The sequence below is a fragment of the Corvus kubaryi genome, unplaced genomic scaffold (assembly GCF_017639235.1).
Source record: "Corvus kubaryi isolate FWS band 111438036 unplaced genomic scaffold, C.kubaryi_AGA036_p1.0 37300, whole genome shotgun sequence".
NCBI classification, from domain to species: domain Eukaryota; kingdom Metazoa; phylum Chordata; class Aves; order Passeriformes; family Corvidae; genus Corvus; species Corvus kubaryi.
In genome coordinates, this window is record NW_024581093.1 from 1780434 (window position 1) to 1797409 (window position 16976).

Sequence of the window (16976 nt, forward strand, 5' to 3'; positions counted from 1 at the left end):
ATTTTGTGTGGCTGTTCTGCCCTGCTGGGAGCCAAACTCGTGTCGTCAGGAGCTGCCTGACATGTCCAATTATGAATTGCTCAGCAGTGGCTGCACAAGGGCTCAGTAATGCCTGCTGGGATTTACTCTCAGATGTTTGGGCTGACCATGATGTCAGCCCTGCTGTCACCACCGAGGGTTGCCAGCCCAGCAAAGCAGTGGTGTGGCACCAGCGTGACAGCAGAGCAGAACATTTCTCATCTCCACAGAGATGCACAGCTCTTACACCAGCATTTAGGCCGAGAAAGTCTTATTTTCTCACCTCTCCATGAATTATGACATTTATTCCCAACTATTGTTTTGGTGTAGAAAGTAGGGTAAACAGGGCTATATCTGCAAAATCACTTATTTTGTTAAAGTAATAGAGGAAGGAAAACATTCCTGGCATTATGGCTTTATCAGCTTATAAACATGTGGTAGAAGCCTACATGCCTTACAATAACAGCAGGAACAAGAGTGGGAAAGGAAACACTGGGATCTGGATGCTTTAGTAAAGACAACCAGCAGCACAGCCCATTGTGTAACCTCACAGCTTTTCCTACTCCTCACCTCTGCAAAACACTATTAAATATTCTTAAACTTGATTTTATCATTATTTTTTTCATTCTTTATCAACCGATTACCCAGCCCTCTCGCAAAGGACATTTAGGAGTGACAGCAAAAGCAACAAACAGTGGAATTTCCTGTGCTTCATCCGAAAGGGAGGTTTGAAGGTTAAAAAAGGTTATTCAAAAGGTACCAAGTGGGCATCATTTGGGGTGTTTTGCAGAAGGAAAAAATTGTGATCCATCATCCAGATCTCCTTCTGCAGATCCATTTCTAACACCTACAGCAGCCAGAAGTCCCTTGCTAGTCCCTGATGTCCCAGGGCTGGGACAAGGACTTCAGCCATGAACCCTCTCCAGGTCTATTGAGCCCAGGGCCATTTCTGGGCTACTTTGACCAAAGCATTCGGGGTCAGCACTTCAGACATGCTGTCCCCTGCTCAGCTATCAGGAAATGTAAGAGGACACTCTGGCTGAGACTGTCACTCCTACTTTCCCTTCTTTATCCTTCCTGGAAAACGGGATAAAAATGTGACATGCTGGGACATGTCAGATCTGCATCTTCCCCCCCCATCCTGCGGATGAGGAATAAAAAGGTCATTCACCACTCAGCATGTTTGGAAAGTCTCTCGTGCACAGAGCAGACACCTCCAGATGTCTCCATCAGTGACGTTATTTATAAGTGGACCAAGCAGCTTGTTAGGCTAATTGCTCCTGGAGGGATTTAACTCCACTGAGGGAGCCTGAACAGGGCTCAACTGTTCCAGAGCATTTGCTGCCACTCCTCCCTTTGATTTACACCCCTCGTAAAATTTTATGGCCAGATTAGAATGAACTTCACTTGCACTACGGTTTAATAAAATTTTTTTTATGCTGAATAAAAGCAAAAATCAATGCGGTAATTAATGACAGCTTTAATGAGGAGAGGAAAATACCTCAAAAGGGGAGACTCAAAAAACCCCCCAGGACAGATCTCTTTGGAGACTTTGCTTCAGACACCTGAGCTTGGAGGCTGTTGGGAGAGCAACAATAAAGGAGTCACAATTTAGGGAAGAGCAATTTTGGATGGAGAAAGAGCGAAGTGACTTTTTATGGCAGATGTGAGGGAGTTGGGGTTCCTGCAAATGGGAGAAGGGAGTGAGTGGTTATCAGTCACTTTGGCTGGAATGTCTTTGAGTCGTTTGGCTGCTGAGCATGTTCTTGAGGAGGGAAAAGCCCACTTTTGAAATAATTAGTTGCTTTGCAGAGATAATTTGGCCACACAGTGCATTTCTGCTGATAAATTACAGAGCTCCCTGGGCTACACTTTGCTTCACCAACTGTAAAGCTACAACATAAATCCAAACCGAAAAAAGACCTTTTTTCTTCCTTTCTTTCTGCCAGTGAAATACAATGTCACTGAAAATGGCCTTTCTACCTCTACTATGAACACATGAAAAATCGCAAGAAGGAAGGAGAATAAATAAGCGTGGTAAAATATTTACCATTCTAGACATCAGTAGCCAAGGGCAGATTGATGGGAAATGCTCTGTTTGGGGCTGACAGCCTTTAAATGACCTCTTTACAAGGCCTGAATCCTGAAATTCAACATGCAGGGGAGCTCCGGGGGGACGTGCAAGGATTTGGTGGGAGCGTTTTGCCGTGTCAGGCGCTGGCCCACCGACAGCAGCAGGAATTGCAGGTGTTCCCTGTTCCCAGATGCTGGGAAAGCAGCTCATCCCACCGAGGCTCCAGCTGCCCCCCTTCACGTAGATCACATGCTACATTTCACTTCTGGCCAGGGCTCACCTCCATTTATTGCTTTTTTGGCTCAAAATTAATGCTTTCGGGCTGCAGAAGCACTTCCCAAGATGGATTTTTCCACCGAGGAAGGAGCCGCAAGTGAAGGACCACTTCATATGGTCAAAGCGTGGGGCCTGGGAGATTTATTTTAAATTAAATAAGTTATTCCATGTGTCCTGGACACAAGTTTGCTATAAAGTAATTTGAAATCCAGGGAGAAAACCCCCCCGACAGTCAATTTTTTCAGTCCTTGGAGCTGAAATACCCTACCAGTAGTTCATCACCTGGCAAATAAACCTGCCAGCTCCAAACTTTATTAATCATTTTCTGTACCCTGCTTGAACTTTTCCCAACAGAACTCAGGAGTGCTCTAATTCTCCACCCACTGGTAGCAAAAGAAACAAGTAAAGAGGACAAAGCGAGAGTGACAAAGGCTTCGTCTCTGCCTCCTCCACTGCAGGAACATGAACTTCCAGTAATTTGGGGACACACCTGCCTTTTCCCCACAGCATCCCTACTTCTAGCCCAGTTTCTGGAATTAGGAAACAGCCAGACCAATCCCTTCGTTGATGGGATGGCTTTTTAATTTTTGGCCTGGACAGGGAATTTTTTTTTACAGTGATTTCTCATTCCAGAGTCATAATTAACAATTTTTCTCATCATCTGCATGCTCTGACACCTCCAAAACCTTGCTTTATTATGTGCCCGTCTTCCACCTTCTAAATGTTAATGTTTTAGCCTGCAAGAAATAAGTGAAAGGGAAAGAGATGACAAGAACTCCACAGAAAAAAGGAACAGATGTTCCTGAGATCATAGCAAAACAAGCCACACACTTAGTAGGAACAAACTGTGATATATAACATCGTGATTTTTCTAACCTTTCTAAAATTACCTATTTGACTGATTTCTTAGGTGTAAAAAGAGGCATAAGGCCTTCCCTCCTGTCAAAGTACCATTGTCTGGAGTAATTTAGAAGCACCCTGTTTCAGCACCTCAAGACCACGAGAGCACAGACAGATTTAAGACATCTTTGGGTTTGTGCAAGGCTCACAAGAATGTGGCTCTTAATACCACTGTAACTGGAGGAGTGTTTATAGAGGTCCAGCTAAAATCCAGAGCTCTGAATCAATGCACTCAGAAGTCAGCTTGGCACATCCAGAGGTGGTTTGGGGTGGACGGAGGGGCACAGCACCCGCACCTGTTGGGGTGCAGCTCAAGAGCACAAGTGCAGAACAGGGATGAGGTTAGAAATTTGGGAATGGGAATCTCTCACAGCTGCAGGAGATAAGATCAGCCTGTTACAGCACACCAGGCTGCTGCTTGCAGCATCCCAGCCTTGTTCAGAGATGCATCCCAAACTGGGACATGTGTGTCACATATACAGGTGGAACCATTTTATATTCATGCATCCATTAAGCATATAAAGCTCTTGTAGCAACAGGTGTAAGGACTGCCTCAGAAAGGAAAAACTCTCCATTAAATTCTATTAAAGTCTCCTCTGGCGTCAGCCTAAGCAGGGATTATAAAAACACAAAGACTCAGATTTCCTTATTTTCTGAAATGGAATGGTGGCACTATTAACTATAAGGCATCTTTCCTTAATTTCTCCTCTCCAGACCTTCCGCTTCATTATATTTAATATATATCTTAAGTGTGTTCAATTTTCAGTATTTAATAGCCATCTAAGTAGGGAATACACTGTGGGCTACCTTGGGCCAGTGACTGTCGTGGATACTGTGGTTAAAAAGGCACCCACGAGGGAATGATGAGGAATTCAGATCCCTTTCTAAACTGGATTACCAGACCCTGGCTTAAGTTCAGACAAGGGAAAATCATGTTTGTACCACTTATTTCACTGGCCATTAATGCTATTCCTAGAGGACACCTCATCTAGATGTGATTTCTCCTGCTCCTTCCACTTCATGTTTTACACAGTCATAGACATAACTATCAAATCCGTGCAGTTTCCTGTAACAGGTTTTTCCCACGTTTTAATGACTATAACAACCAGAGGGTTCAGAAATACACAGTTTTTATTTCAAAAACAAATCTGAGAGAACAGAGGAGCTGCTAAATTGGGTCAGAGATCCACAGAGCCTGAGGTCCTGGTCATCACGGTGGGGAGCAACTGGCAATTTAGGGAAAACACCAAAGCACAGAGCATGGAGTGATCCTTCGCAGTGCACTCCTCCTGCAATCAGACTTCCTTCAAATTGCCTCCAGACCACCCTGGTTAGCAACCACTGAAAGCTGCACTAACAAAAATGTATCTCATTTCTCTCCAAATCCTTTAATACCCTCGACCTCCCCAGCATCCTGTGGTGAGTTCCACACTCAAACCAGTGCGTTTTTTTGCAGGGAATTATACTTTTTTTGAAAGCTGCTGCTTGCTAACATTTCTGGGACAAGCTTGAAAGTGATCATGGAGGAGAGCCTTTGGTGGCAGGGTCAGGTCCTTCTGTTTTGGAACCAAGCTGCAGATTTGGAACCGGCTGGGCGGCCTCATCCCTGTGGGAAGAGAGGCAATGCTAAGTTGGCGTCTCGTGGCAAGGAGGAAGAACAACACCCCCACCCTTTCATTTCTACCATGGGGTTGATCTGGAAGCAGATATGGGATAGAGCCAACAGGAATTGTGTCAGCACTGCCAAATGAAGACTCCCTGGGGTGGCTCCAGAGCTGGATGGGACTGTCTGGACTTGCAGAGCGTGTCCTGTTTGGGTTTTATCTGAGGCTTTCCCTGCCGGGTCATTTCCTCCACCAGGCAGGTTCGGACAGCCAGAGAGGGGAGGGAGCAGTTACCTGGCAGCAGCAGCAGGTTCAAGTTCACCCAGCAGGTATTTTGCACTCTTGGCCTGCTTAATGTTCTTTAAATGTGTCTGGTTTTCAGAAGGAGCTGAGCTCTGCATCTCCTGAAAGTCATTTATGGCATTTCCTCTGACAGCCAAGGATTAGTGTTTATTTTAAAAAGCAAACTAAATGTAAACAACAACATTTGCCTTTTTCTTTCATGAAAGCAAAGACTCCATATGGAAAAGACTCCAATGAAAGAGTGTGATAATCATGTGGCTGGAGGAACAGCAATTCACTGAGAAGGGAAGCACATTCTTTGTGAATATAATTTTGCCCCTAACGGAGCCATTCCTGTGGGGATTTTCTGAACATTTATCTGTTCAAATAAATCTTGTCCACACACATCCTTGAGTGAGCAAGTTTCACCATGTAAACAGCCTCTGTTTGGGGCAGAGGACTCTTTATTTCTATAATGGGACAGATTTTCTAAATAAGAGAGCATCGAGAATGAACCATCCTGCAACTGATAAACCTATATGGAAACCTATATAAAACCCACAGAAAGCTAGATAACAAACAAATTGGCTGCACCCATGAAGTGCTTGTGCAATCATTCCTTTTCAAATAATATATAGAGTGTTTGTCAACTTCATAAACACATTAAGCACTAAAGGAACAACATTTTTTACATCACGTAAAAAAAAATCTGTGCATATTGCTTCAAATATCTATGGAGACATAACCATATAAGTCAATATAGGAGGATGGGAGTTCTTTACCTCTTCCTGCCTGTCATTATTTTACCTGTAATAAAATTCAACCAGGCCCCAGCCTGGTGTTAACCCATTCAGTTGGAAATCTGCAATGCACTCGTGGAAAACTCCATTCCCTGTCAGGCCATTGTACACCACGGGACAGGTCTGCTCATCCAGAGCTGCAGAAACATCAAAGCTCTTGCCACCTTGGAGAAGAGTGAAAAAGGAAATAATGTCACTGACCTTCAGGAGTATTTTATCTCAAAATTCGCACTATTATTTTTGCATATGGGGGTTTTTATGCATTTCTGGAGAGTAATAGTTCTGTCTGCTTTGTAAATCAAGTAAACTGATCAACTATATTTCCAGCTGAATCCACCTCATAACAGATGTTTTGAAACCCCCAGAAAAAGTCTGGGTTTTCCCCCCATTCCATGCTCTGGGAAAAATCCAGTTCGGGTTCCCCCCCCCCCCCCCCCCCCCCCATGCTGTATTCCGGGAAAAATCCAGTCCGGGTTTTCCCCCATTCCGTATTCTGGGAAAAATCCAGTCCGGGTTTCCCCCATGCCATATTCTGGGAAGAATCCAGTCCGGGTTTTCCCCCATTCCGTGTTATGGAAAATTCCAGTCCGGGTTTCCCCTCATTCCCTAGCCCATGAACAATCCAGTCCGGGTTTTCCCCCATGCCATATCCAGAATATATATTTTATGTGGATTAATATGAGCAACAGTCACCACAAACAGGACCTGGAACTCTCCCTCTGGAACCTGCAGCCCTGCTCCTGCAGTGGACACATTTCACCCAGGACACACCACACCTATGATTTAATTTAAGCAGGGAAGTGCCCATGGCAGGGGTGTTGGAACCAGAGGATCTTCAAGTCCCTTTCAACCCAAACCAGGATTTTAGGGTTCTAAGTTGATTTCTCAGGTGAGAATGTGAGGTGATGCATTCCCCAAGATCACATGGAATCTCACTGAATAGTCTTCCCTCCGCTAAAGGAACTGCGTCCCTGCAATGAAGGCAGATGTAGCTGGACTGTGTTGAGCTTACCGGCAGTAAAACTGACTCCATACTCATCCTGGATAATCCCATCCTCAGCCATCTCAGCCAGGGAGGCGTTGGACCACTCAATGCCAGCCTTCCTCCCATCAGGAAAAAACACATAACCTACACTGAGGCTGAAGGGGAGAGGAATGGAGCAGATTTAAATTTCAACCAAAACTCAAAAACACCAGCCAAGAGAATTGGAATTGTTCAACCCGGGGAAGAGAAGGCTCTGGGGAGACCTTAGAGCCCTTTCCAGAGCGTAAAGGGGTTCCAGGAAAGCTGGAGAGGGACTTTGGAAAAGGGCATGGATAAGGAAAATGGCTCCCCACTGCCAGAGGGCAGGGATGGATGGGATATTGGGAAAGAATTCTTCCCTGTGAGGATGGTGAAGCCCTGGCACAGGGTGCCCAGAGAAGCTGTGGCTGCCCCTTCTCTGGAAGTGTCCAAGGCCAGGTTGGACAGGTCTTGGAGCAACCTTGGGGCCACGGATACGGGTCTTTCATACTCTGGATGCAAAGCACACCAGTCAACAAGGCAGGGCTCCCTGTGGAATGCAGACTACAGTCAGGCACACCTTCTCAAACAGCTGGAAGTGCCCAATTTGTACCTCTAAATCATCCAGACAGTCACACAGGCAGCTGCACCAGCCCTCAGTCATTGAATGGGAAGGAAACAAGGGAAGGTAAAAGCCATCCTGGTGACTAACTGCAAATGAAAAACTGGGAGCAGGGAGCATGAGGGCATGGATGGAAATTGGGCTGTGCAGGTTCAAAGCAAGAATGTGCACACAGGTGTCCTGTAGTGCAGCTTTTGTCACCTTAAAGATGAGTGTTTTTTTAGCAACATAAAGTTCTTTGGTCACTTACTGAGTTGTGGTAGCTGGCATATTAATAACTGTTAAATGTGCTGCAGTCCCATCCTGCAAGAGAAAGACAAAGCAGCCAAAGTCATGCAGACTCATTTTGGAGGGTCCTTCACCAGCTGGACCAAGAAAACACTGGATATAACTCAGCTTATGCAATGTGCTATGGCTTCATACTTTAAAAGCCTCTCACTACATCTTCCATGAAAATCTGGCTGCAAACAAATCCAGGAATATAAACCAAACACGTTCAGGACAAATTAAGGACAATGGGGACAACAGGAAGTCCACAGCAAGAGGACATAGGATGGAAACAAAGCCTGCACAGGAGTACAAAACTGATGTAGTTTGACCAGACTTCTTTTCTAACCTGTATTAGTTTATGTCTGGGAGCAGCAGATAGGGAAAATATTAAGAAGGAACTGGAATCTCCTGGTTTTACTAATTTCTCTTCCATCCTTGAGTCTGGAACCCTTCATGCTCCACTTGGGCTGCTCTGAGGCAAATTGAAGCCTCCTCTGTGATGCTGTAAATGTACAGACACTCAGGGTAAGAGGACTCCAAACTTCAGTCTGCAATAAACTTCTTAACGAAGTCAGCTGGCTTTTAATTAGGGGCAGAACAGCCACAGTCACTGTGAGTCCTGAATAACTGAAGAACAGGGAGAGGTTGCTACCTGGTTATACATTGTGGTGCCAAAGCTCAGTCTTATTAAAAGGTACACAGGCACGTGATAAATCAGATTTGCACAGAAGTGGGATTTTCCAAGCTGTGCTTTTGTGCTGGCCCCATATATCTGGGAAATGAACTTTTATTCAGAATTCAGGCTAAACCCTTGTAATGCTGACTATAATAGAGAGTTTTGCTTCACGCCTGGCTTGGCAAAGGAAATGCCTTTTCAGGAGCATCTGCTGGGTTTGGCTGGCAGCTGGCAGGGCCAGCCCTCAGCCTGTCCCTGGGCTGTGTGCTCCCAGCAGCCCCAGCCCTGCCTCTCCTGCACACAGCAAAGCAGAGAATTATTGCTCAGCACAGGCAGAAATATTTGCTGACTGCTGTCACGAAGGCTTAGGATGCCTCAAACACCTCAGGCTTCCCATTAATGGGAATCAGCACTGCAGCAACTCCATGAAGTGCTGGGTACTTGCAGCAGCTGAGAAACTCTCCTGTAAAGCTACCTGCCGAATTTTTCTTTAAAAAGCCAAAATGAACCATTTCCAGTTATCAAAACAAGTTTTGCTTCAATCAGCGTAGCAAAATCTCAGTTTTTATACACATAGCTCTGCTTTTGAGAGCTGCTCCTGACACTGATCTGGGCTAATGGTGCCACCACGAGCACCTCTGATTGTACACCACGGATGCTCCCAACTCCTTATTTATGGGTACTTAAATATGCCTGAAAAGGTCATAAATATTTCCTGGTTAAGTAGCACATCGCCCTGTTAATACCTACTTCAAAGTGTGCCAAAATCATGACATAGCGGTAAATGTCAGCCCAATTCCGGATACCTGCAAAAGAAAGAACAAAATCCCCCAACCTGAAGTTCACCATTCCTGGGAAGTGTGAACAAACAGGACCTGAGTTGGCATTAACTTTGGATAAAGAAATACCCAGTAATTGATAACGTGGTAAGCAATGTACATCCCCAAAATAGTGATGGTATTTCCTCTGGAATGCCTTAACTTCATGTCCAGGCATTGTCCTGGTTATTTTAGCAGATAATCCTCAGTCTCGCTGCCCTGCCAGTGCCAGCTAGAGTGCAGGTATTCCCAAGGGAGGGAATTCTTTCCAGTGCTGTTACCATAGGAGTGGCTCCGAACGCCTCTGAGGGAAAGTTCCATTTTCCCATGATTTTCTATGTCAATCTCTCCAACAGACTGGCCCCACTGCTCGTGTCGGAAATGCCGTTCCCTTTGTCTGGAAGAAAGAAAAGAGTGGATCAGCACAGATAAGATCTCCAGGTCTCCTCAAGAAGCCTTGATGCCAATCTGATGGATTTATATCCCAAAATGAAGGAACTTTCAGAGCATCTGGACCATGGCTAGCCCAGATTTTGCACATCAGCAATCACTTCTACATCTCCCAGTTATTACTACATGATGAGACACCTGAGAATAAAACAACAGCAAATTCTCACCCTGGCAGACTATGAAATCACCCTTTGTTTGAAGAAATACTGGGCTGCCAAACAGCTGCTGCTCAGAACTCAGCAGGTATCACCAAAACCCACACATTATTGATATACATAATTTCTGCTTCTATTTGGACAACATATTCTTGATGCTCATATTTTCAGCTCTCCAGAGCTTGTATAGTAATTCAAACACCCACTTCAGCTTGTTTTTCACAGGGTTATATTCCTTTCCTTAGATATACCTGGACCACTGATTTTGGAAGCTGGCTAAACCAATGAAAAAAGAATAAAAAATATTCCTGATGCTGAAGGTTTCACCCCCATCCTTCACCACATGAAGGAAGATCCCACCCGTGAGCAGGATCCCCCGGGTCTGGTGTGGCATTGAAAACAGGAGCCATGTCCTTTATTAAAACACTTCAAATTTAAACCCACCTTCTAAAATCTTCCACCAACTACAACACACAACAGACCTTGAAGAGATCTGTAGAAAAAAATTATTATTAATCCCAGAAGACATTGATCTTGCCTCTCACTTTTTGACCTTCTGGAAGAGCTTGATAGTCCATGGCTCCTGGGCTAAAGCACGAGCAAATGTGCTGGGGTTACTGTCAACATTAAAGTTAAAAACTTCTGTGGAGTTCTCCCAACTAGGAAAAAAGAGGGGGGAAAAAAAGACATTATTAGCATCCAGATCATGCTAGGCCAAGTTGTACCTTGCTACTTTGACAGTGGAAATCTTTGTATTTTTTTTGAAAATTCTGATTTTCACCATTTTAAATGAGCCATGAGCTCACTGTACATCCCAAAGCAAAGATTAAACACTTACTGCAAAGAGAATTTAACTGGTACGAGTTCTCCTTCCTCTTCAGTCCACTGCTGTCTGTAGGGTCCTTTCCTGCAAGGCAAAGCACTATAATTTTATATCACTCCTAAACAAACAACCAAATGTTTCTTATGTGTTTGGCATCGGATGGAATAGGAGACACTGCAGAAGAATCTATAATACTATACCCTACCAGATATGATTTCATTCCTTTAAAATCAAAGTATGTCAGTTACCAAACAGCTTTTGGTTCAAGTTGGTTAAATATGTTTCCAGATAGTGCTGAAAAAGCCTTGGTTTTAAGTATAGATAAATGACATTAGGGAGTGCTGCAATACCTGAGTAATCCATCAAAATTTATTTTCCAGCACATTTGGGGCTCCAAGTATTCCATAGTGAGCCCTCCTCCACTCCAGATCTCTTCGGATTCATCTCTCACCATCATGTTTGGATGCTGTGGGTGCTAAAAAGAGGAAACATTTCAAGAAAATATTTGCTTTATTCAATTGTGATGATGATACAAAGTAGTCTTGTTATACTAAATATTACTAAAAACCCAAAATAATGCACATCAATCCTATATCTTTTTCCCCCCCTCCCTATATTCTGCAAATAGGATTTCTCCTGCTTTTTCCAGTCATGGCTACTTAGTGAAACAGATTTGTGAACATAAAGAGAGTTGAGTACAAAGGGATTTATGTCAGGTCTTCTCTCCTTCTTTACTATGTAGCCAGCTCTTAACAGAAAAAGAAAATCCACAGGCAAAAATGTGATTAATAATATCTGATTAAGCTTTCTTTTCAGCAAGAATGAAGCAGATGTGCATAAAACTCCCTAAAAGCTTTCCCTTCTCTTTCAAAGAGGCAATTCCAAATGGTTTTATAGCATTAAAATGAAAAAAGGGGGGAAAACCAACCATAAGCAGAAAATGGAACTCATTAACCATGTGCTGCACCTTATTGGAAATACTGGATGCTCAAATTCTTCCTGGGGGATTTAATAAGCCACTTTTTAGAAAATATGTGGTTTTGTTCACGTTATGGGAAAGGGGAATGAGTGTCAGATCCTTCTGAAAAAGGGACATACCCAGTACTCTGGCCAGTTCTTCCACTGCCTTTAGACACAGCACTGGTGTCTTACTGGTGTGAAGATGCAGAGAACATTAATTTTGGCTTGGGATCCTATCACAGGCTCAAGACGGGAGTTAAAAACTGCTCCTGAACATCACCACACATCCAGCACTTACTTCGAACTCCCCTATCCCATCCAGCCTCAGGAAGAGCCACATCTCACAGAGGCCTGCGGGACGCCTGGCAAGGCGAGCGATCACAAAGGTCTTGTTGGTCTCTGCAAAGCCAGTGAAGTACAAGGAATCGAGCGCCTGAGGAGAGGGAAATGGATTTCAGCTCTAGCTGGAGGCAGGAAAGGGAGAAGAGTAGGTCAGCAATCTTTTGTTTTCCATAGGCTTCCTCTCAGGGATCAAATTTTACTTTCACTTTTTGTATTTCATAGCAGGCACCCCAAGAACAGCCAGAGACCTTTGCAAGCAGCAGTGAAACATCAGTCAAAAGACAGGAGAGCTCATAAAAATTGGGCAGTGAGGGCTGCCAGGCACCAGGACGCAGGGAACGGGAGTACCTGAGGGATTGCCAGGGGGATGCAAGGTGCTGGAATGCAGAGGACGCAGTGGGGTAGAGGTGGAGGTGGCGTAGGTCCAGGGAAGATTGAGTCCAAAGGGGAAAGGGTGTTCTGAGGGAACGTGGGGATGCTGAGGATGGAAGTGCCAGGGATGAGTGAGACAGAGATGCCAGGGAATGGGAATAGGGTATCGCAGAAGCGGATCCCGGGGAAGGCGGTCTCAGGATCGGGGATCCCAGGCCACTCACGTGGGGGTCGGCGCGGAGCGGGCGCGGCCGCCGCGGCTCGGCGGTGCCTCCGGCCGCCCGCTGCCTGCAGGCGCCGAGGCAGAGCAGGACGCAGCCCAGGGCCCAGCGCTTCAGCGGCGCCCAGGAGCCGGGGGCGGCTGCTCGTCCGGCCCCGAGCAGCGCCAGCAGCGCCACGGCCACCAGCGCCAGCAGCGCCGGCAGCGCCGGCATCGCGGGGTGCGGGGTGCGGAGCGATGCTGGGCGCGGTGCGGAGCGATGCTGGGCGCGGTGCGGAGCTGGACGCGGTGCGGAGCCTGGTGCGGGGCTGGCTCCGGCCGCCTCCAAACCCCGCCTCGCGGCCGCTCCCCGCCGTGTCCCGGGATGGCTCGAGTCATTTCCGCGAGGGGCTTGTCCAACTCTGGGAAGCTGCTTTTGCGCCTTTTATTTACTATGCACTCCAAGGGAAGTTCAGGCAATTCTCCTGGGAAAGACGCAGCCGAATTTCTAGGAAACCGTCCAGTGATGCGGTGCAGAAAAAGTGGGTATTAGGCTCTCTTCCCCGAGGCACCGAACTCTTTGCTGCAGATCGCTGAAGGAGAGTCCGTTTAAGATTAGATATATGAAATAAGTGTCTCACAAGGAGCATGGTAAAACACTGGCACAGGCTGCCCAGAGAGGCGGTGGATGCCCCATCTCTGGAAACATTTGGATGCAGCTTTGAGCAACCTGGTCTAGTTGAAGATGCCCATGGCAGGGGGGCGTTGGACTAGATAACCTTTAAAAGGACCCTTCCAAATCAAACTATTCTATGATTTTATGATTTATGATCCTGTTTTATTGGGCTCTTGGTGTAAGTGCGTCCTTTACTTGCTCCCACTGCCGGCTCCAGCCAACAGGCAGCAGCTCACTTCACGCAAGGAGCCAAACAGCCCCACCCACAGCATCTCTTCAGCATCTCTTATAGGTACCATTTCTAGATGCCATATTTTTGGAGGCTTTTGGCTGGCTGCACAAGAGATCTTTTTATTCCTTTTGCAGTTAGCAAGCATTTAGTCTCATTTTCCTACACTGAAACAAACCCAGCCTCTCAGGAGAAGTTGAAGTGCAGCTCATCTTGCCTTGGAGAAAGCTGGAGCCCTCAGAACCTGTGCTTTCTTTGTTTCCTGGGTGTTTTGACTCCTTGTTAGCTCTCCAAACTTCTCAGCGGACTCTCTGTTAACTTTCAAAAGCATTTATTGTGCATTTTAATGCCTTGTTTCGGTTGTGCCTCAGTTTGGTTTTATAACCACCTCTGCCCCGGTTTGCATCTAACGGATCATTGCTTATGGTTCTTTTGATTTTCTTCTCTGAATGTAACTTGTTTTCTGCTGCTCCTTTCTGCCCTTTATCTAGTTTGTCCTGATATTGATGTGCACTCACACTGCCTCAGTGATCATGTTTCTACTGTTCCCTCAAAAGCTTCTAGTATATATGATGTTCCTTTTATCTTCTTAAAAAGGTTCCTCGGTTTTACACAGCTTCCCTTTTCTGAGACTGGCACAACTGTTCTGTGTTGCTTTATTGGTGTCCATGGGCCACATCAAATTAAAAGGAGAAGGACAGAAGGCACCAGAGACTCAGACAATGAGGCTCAGAAATTAATTTCTGTAAATCACCCTTGCTTCAGCCAATATTGAAGGGGCACATCTTAAAGTTAAGCATCTAGAGTAGGCAGAGAGCCAGAGGGATAATAAGGTTGTTTTCATACTTCAGATTGTGCTGTGGAGGGATTGAAAACAGTCTGAAAGAAAGAGATGTGTCACAATGTTATCACCCTGCACCTGCAGCACGGCAGATGTGGCTTCGTCCACAGAAATGCTGCGAAGGGAATGGATTATGAAAAACAGCTTTTCTTTTCTTCTAGAATTTAAAGACATTATTGACACAAAGCAATAGTCAATGGGGAAAGAGCCACACAAATGACAAACCTTTGGGACTTTACAAACATGCACATAATTATATTCTCAGCAGCTCGAGTCTGCCTGAGATGGAAGGGGCTACAACAAATGACAGACTCTTCTAAACTCTTTTTGCTCCCAGTGCAACCCAAGAGCTTTGCTGCCCTTCGCCAAATTGTCAGAGTCCTTACACAAACCATTTGAATTTCAATATTTGCATTTCTGAGGGGAGGAGAAATGGGGCTTGAAGATTTCATACAGTTCTTCTGATATGTGAAGCATTCCAAACCTCCCAGAGTCTCCCCAAGCCACGGTGAAGGCATTGAGTGTGTGTGTCCCTGTGGAATCTGTAACAGAGATAAGCTCCGTTCCTTCCTGTGAGGACAGGAAGCATGGAAACAATTTGTTTCATGCAACCTTCTGTTTCCACATTTCTTAGGTAATTTGTTTGAGGACTTGAAGTTATCTCTGGCAAACAGTTTATCTTGGCAATATTATTTGTGGTGGAAATGGGTTCCACACCAGCAGGACTTGCAGAAGAACCAAAGTCCTGACATGTCTGGGGATGTTTTTTGCGTGACAACACCAACGCTGTGTGTATTAAAACAAGCCTAAGAGCTGCTCCACATGTTTAGCAAAAGTGTGGGGAGGAAAATACTCAACTGATTTGTTTTTAAGGTCAGGAGGAAATGAGAAATCTGTGACTGATACACAAAGAAAAAGCAAGCTGACTTTAAGAATTCCTGACTAGCATAAATTTAACCTTCTGCATACTGTCTTAAGCATCTGCAATACTGCTAAAAAAAGATGACACAGCACCTAACTTTTTTGTAACTCCTGGGTAATTCTGGTATCTCAGCCATCCAGAAATAAAAGCACAAGAATGGTAGTTTTCTCAAGGGTTAAGCTCACTATAATTTAATATAGTAGAGTACAATAAATATAATACATCTAAGAATATAATATTTGTTTTGTTTTCATTCCTGCATAAATGACGTATTAGCTACATTAAGGAAAACACAGAGGGAAAAGGCAGTTTTAGAAAAAGATCAGCTCTTATGGTCTTGTGTCTATAGATATTTACATAATTCTATTTGAATAGCAGAGACACTGGCATCGACTGATTTAGTGTGTGAAACCTAGCTGTGGGGAAATAGATTATTATATGTAAAATCAAGGTTTTCATCACAGAGAAGAGACAAACAGGCATGTGAGCAGCTGTATTTATTGCACTTATCAGCACACACAACCCTTGTGCGCTGGCTGCCCGTGTCCCACTAGATGGTGGTCATGCTACAAGAAAAAAAAGGATGCAGAAGCATGCCCAAGTTGTCGTCGTTTCTGTTTGTCATCCTTCAGCATTTTTTATGTGTTTTAAAAATATCCTCAGCCCACACACTGCAAGGTTTGTTGTTTTGCCTCTACTTTTTAAGCTACTGGGTCTGTATTTCTCCTAATACACAGTGGGAAATCCCGAATGAGCGTCATGTAATATTATTTCCATATCAAACAATTTAACTACTGATGTTTAAGCACACGTTGACCAAATTTAGTGAACTGCTGAACATGCTCTTGAATTAGGTGCCAAATCACCTTTCTGAGACTCTGGGAAGTGAAATCCCAGAATCCCAGAATGGTTTGGGTTGGAAGGGACCTTAAAGCTCATCCAGTTCTACCCCCTGCCATGGGCAGGGACACCTCCCACTATCCCAGGTTTCTCCAAACCCCATCCAACGTGGCCTTGAACAACACTTCTACGGATGACATACAAGCTAATGAAGGATTGTAATGAAATATGTGTAGACATAAAGCAAAAATTCTTCATGGAGAAACTGAATTAAAACCCGTGTTCAGTTCTCGCAGGGGCAGGGTGATGTCCTGCTGCTGGTAAGGAAGCCTCCAGAGGGATACAGATCTCCAGGGAGGCAGTAACACCATGAGGCATCACTTGGCAGCCTACAAGTTCAGTTTTACTCTCGAATCCCGAGTGAGCCCATGAGGTATGATAAGACAAACTGCAGGTGCTGCGCATGGGTCACGGCACCCCAGGTTCAAACCAGGCTGGGGACGAGCAGATCGAGAGCAGCCCTGGGAGAAGGATTTGGGGGCGTTGGTGGGTGAGAGGCTGCACACGCCCCAGCCCAGAAACTCCCCATGCCCTGGGCTGATCCCCCGGCGTGGGCTGCAGGGAAGGCGGGGGGATCGCTCCCCTCTGCCCCGCCCAGCTGAGACCCCACGGGCAGAGCTGAATGCAGCCCTGGGGCCAGCACAGGGAGGACCTGGAGCTGCTGGAGAGAGCCCAGAGGAGGCACCAGGATGAGCAGAGGGATGGAGCAGCTCTGCTGGGATGAAAGGCTGGGAGAGCTGGGATTGTTTAGCCTGGAAAAGAGA

The 16976-nt window shown here is 45.4% G+C and overlaps 1 protein-coding gene across 1 annotated transcript; it reads right to left on the bottom strand.

Annotated features, from left to right (window-relative positions):
* Positions 1–4381: 4381 nt before the first annotated feature.
* On the bottom strand, positions 4382–12998 carry LOC121664082. Its single transcript, XM_042027090.1, has 11 exons — positions 12670–12998; positions 12030–12164; positions 11122–11246; positions 10787–10855; positions 10494–10607; positions 9625–9740; positions 9276–9331; positions 7830–7882; positions 6967–7094; positions 5962–6118; positions 4382–4874 (listed from the first exon to the last, which is right to left on the bottom strand). Exons 1-11 carry the CDS (start codon positions 12877–12879, stop codon positions 4787–4789), a joined length of 1251 nt encoding a protein of 416 aa, XP_041883024.1. The 5' UTR covers positions 12880–12998; the 3' UTR covers positions 4382–4786.
* Positions 12999–16976: the final 3978 nt, after the last annotated feature.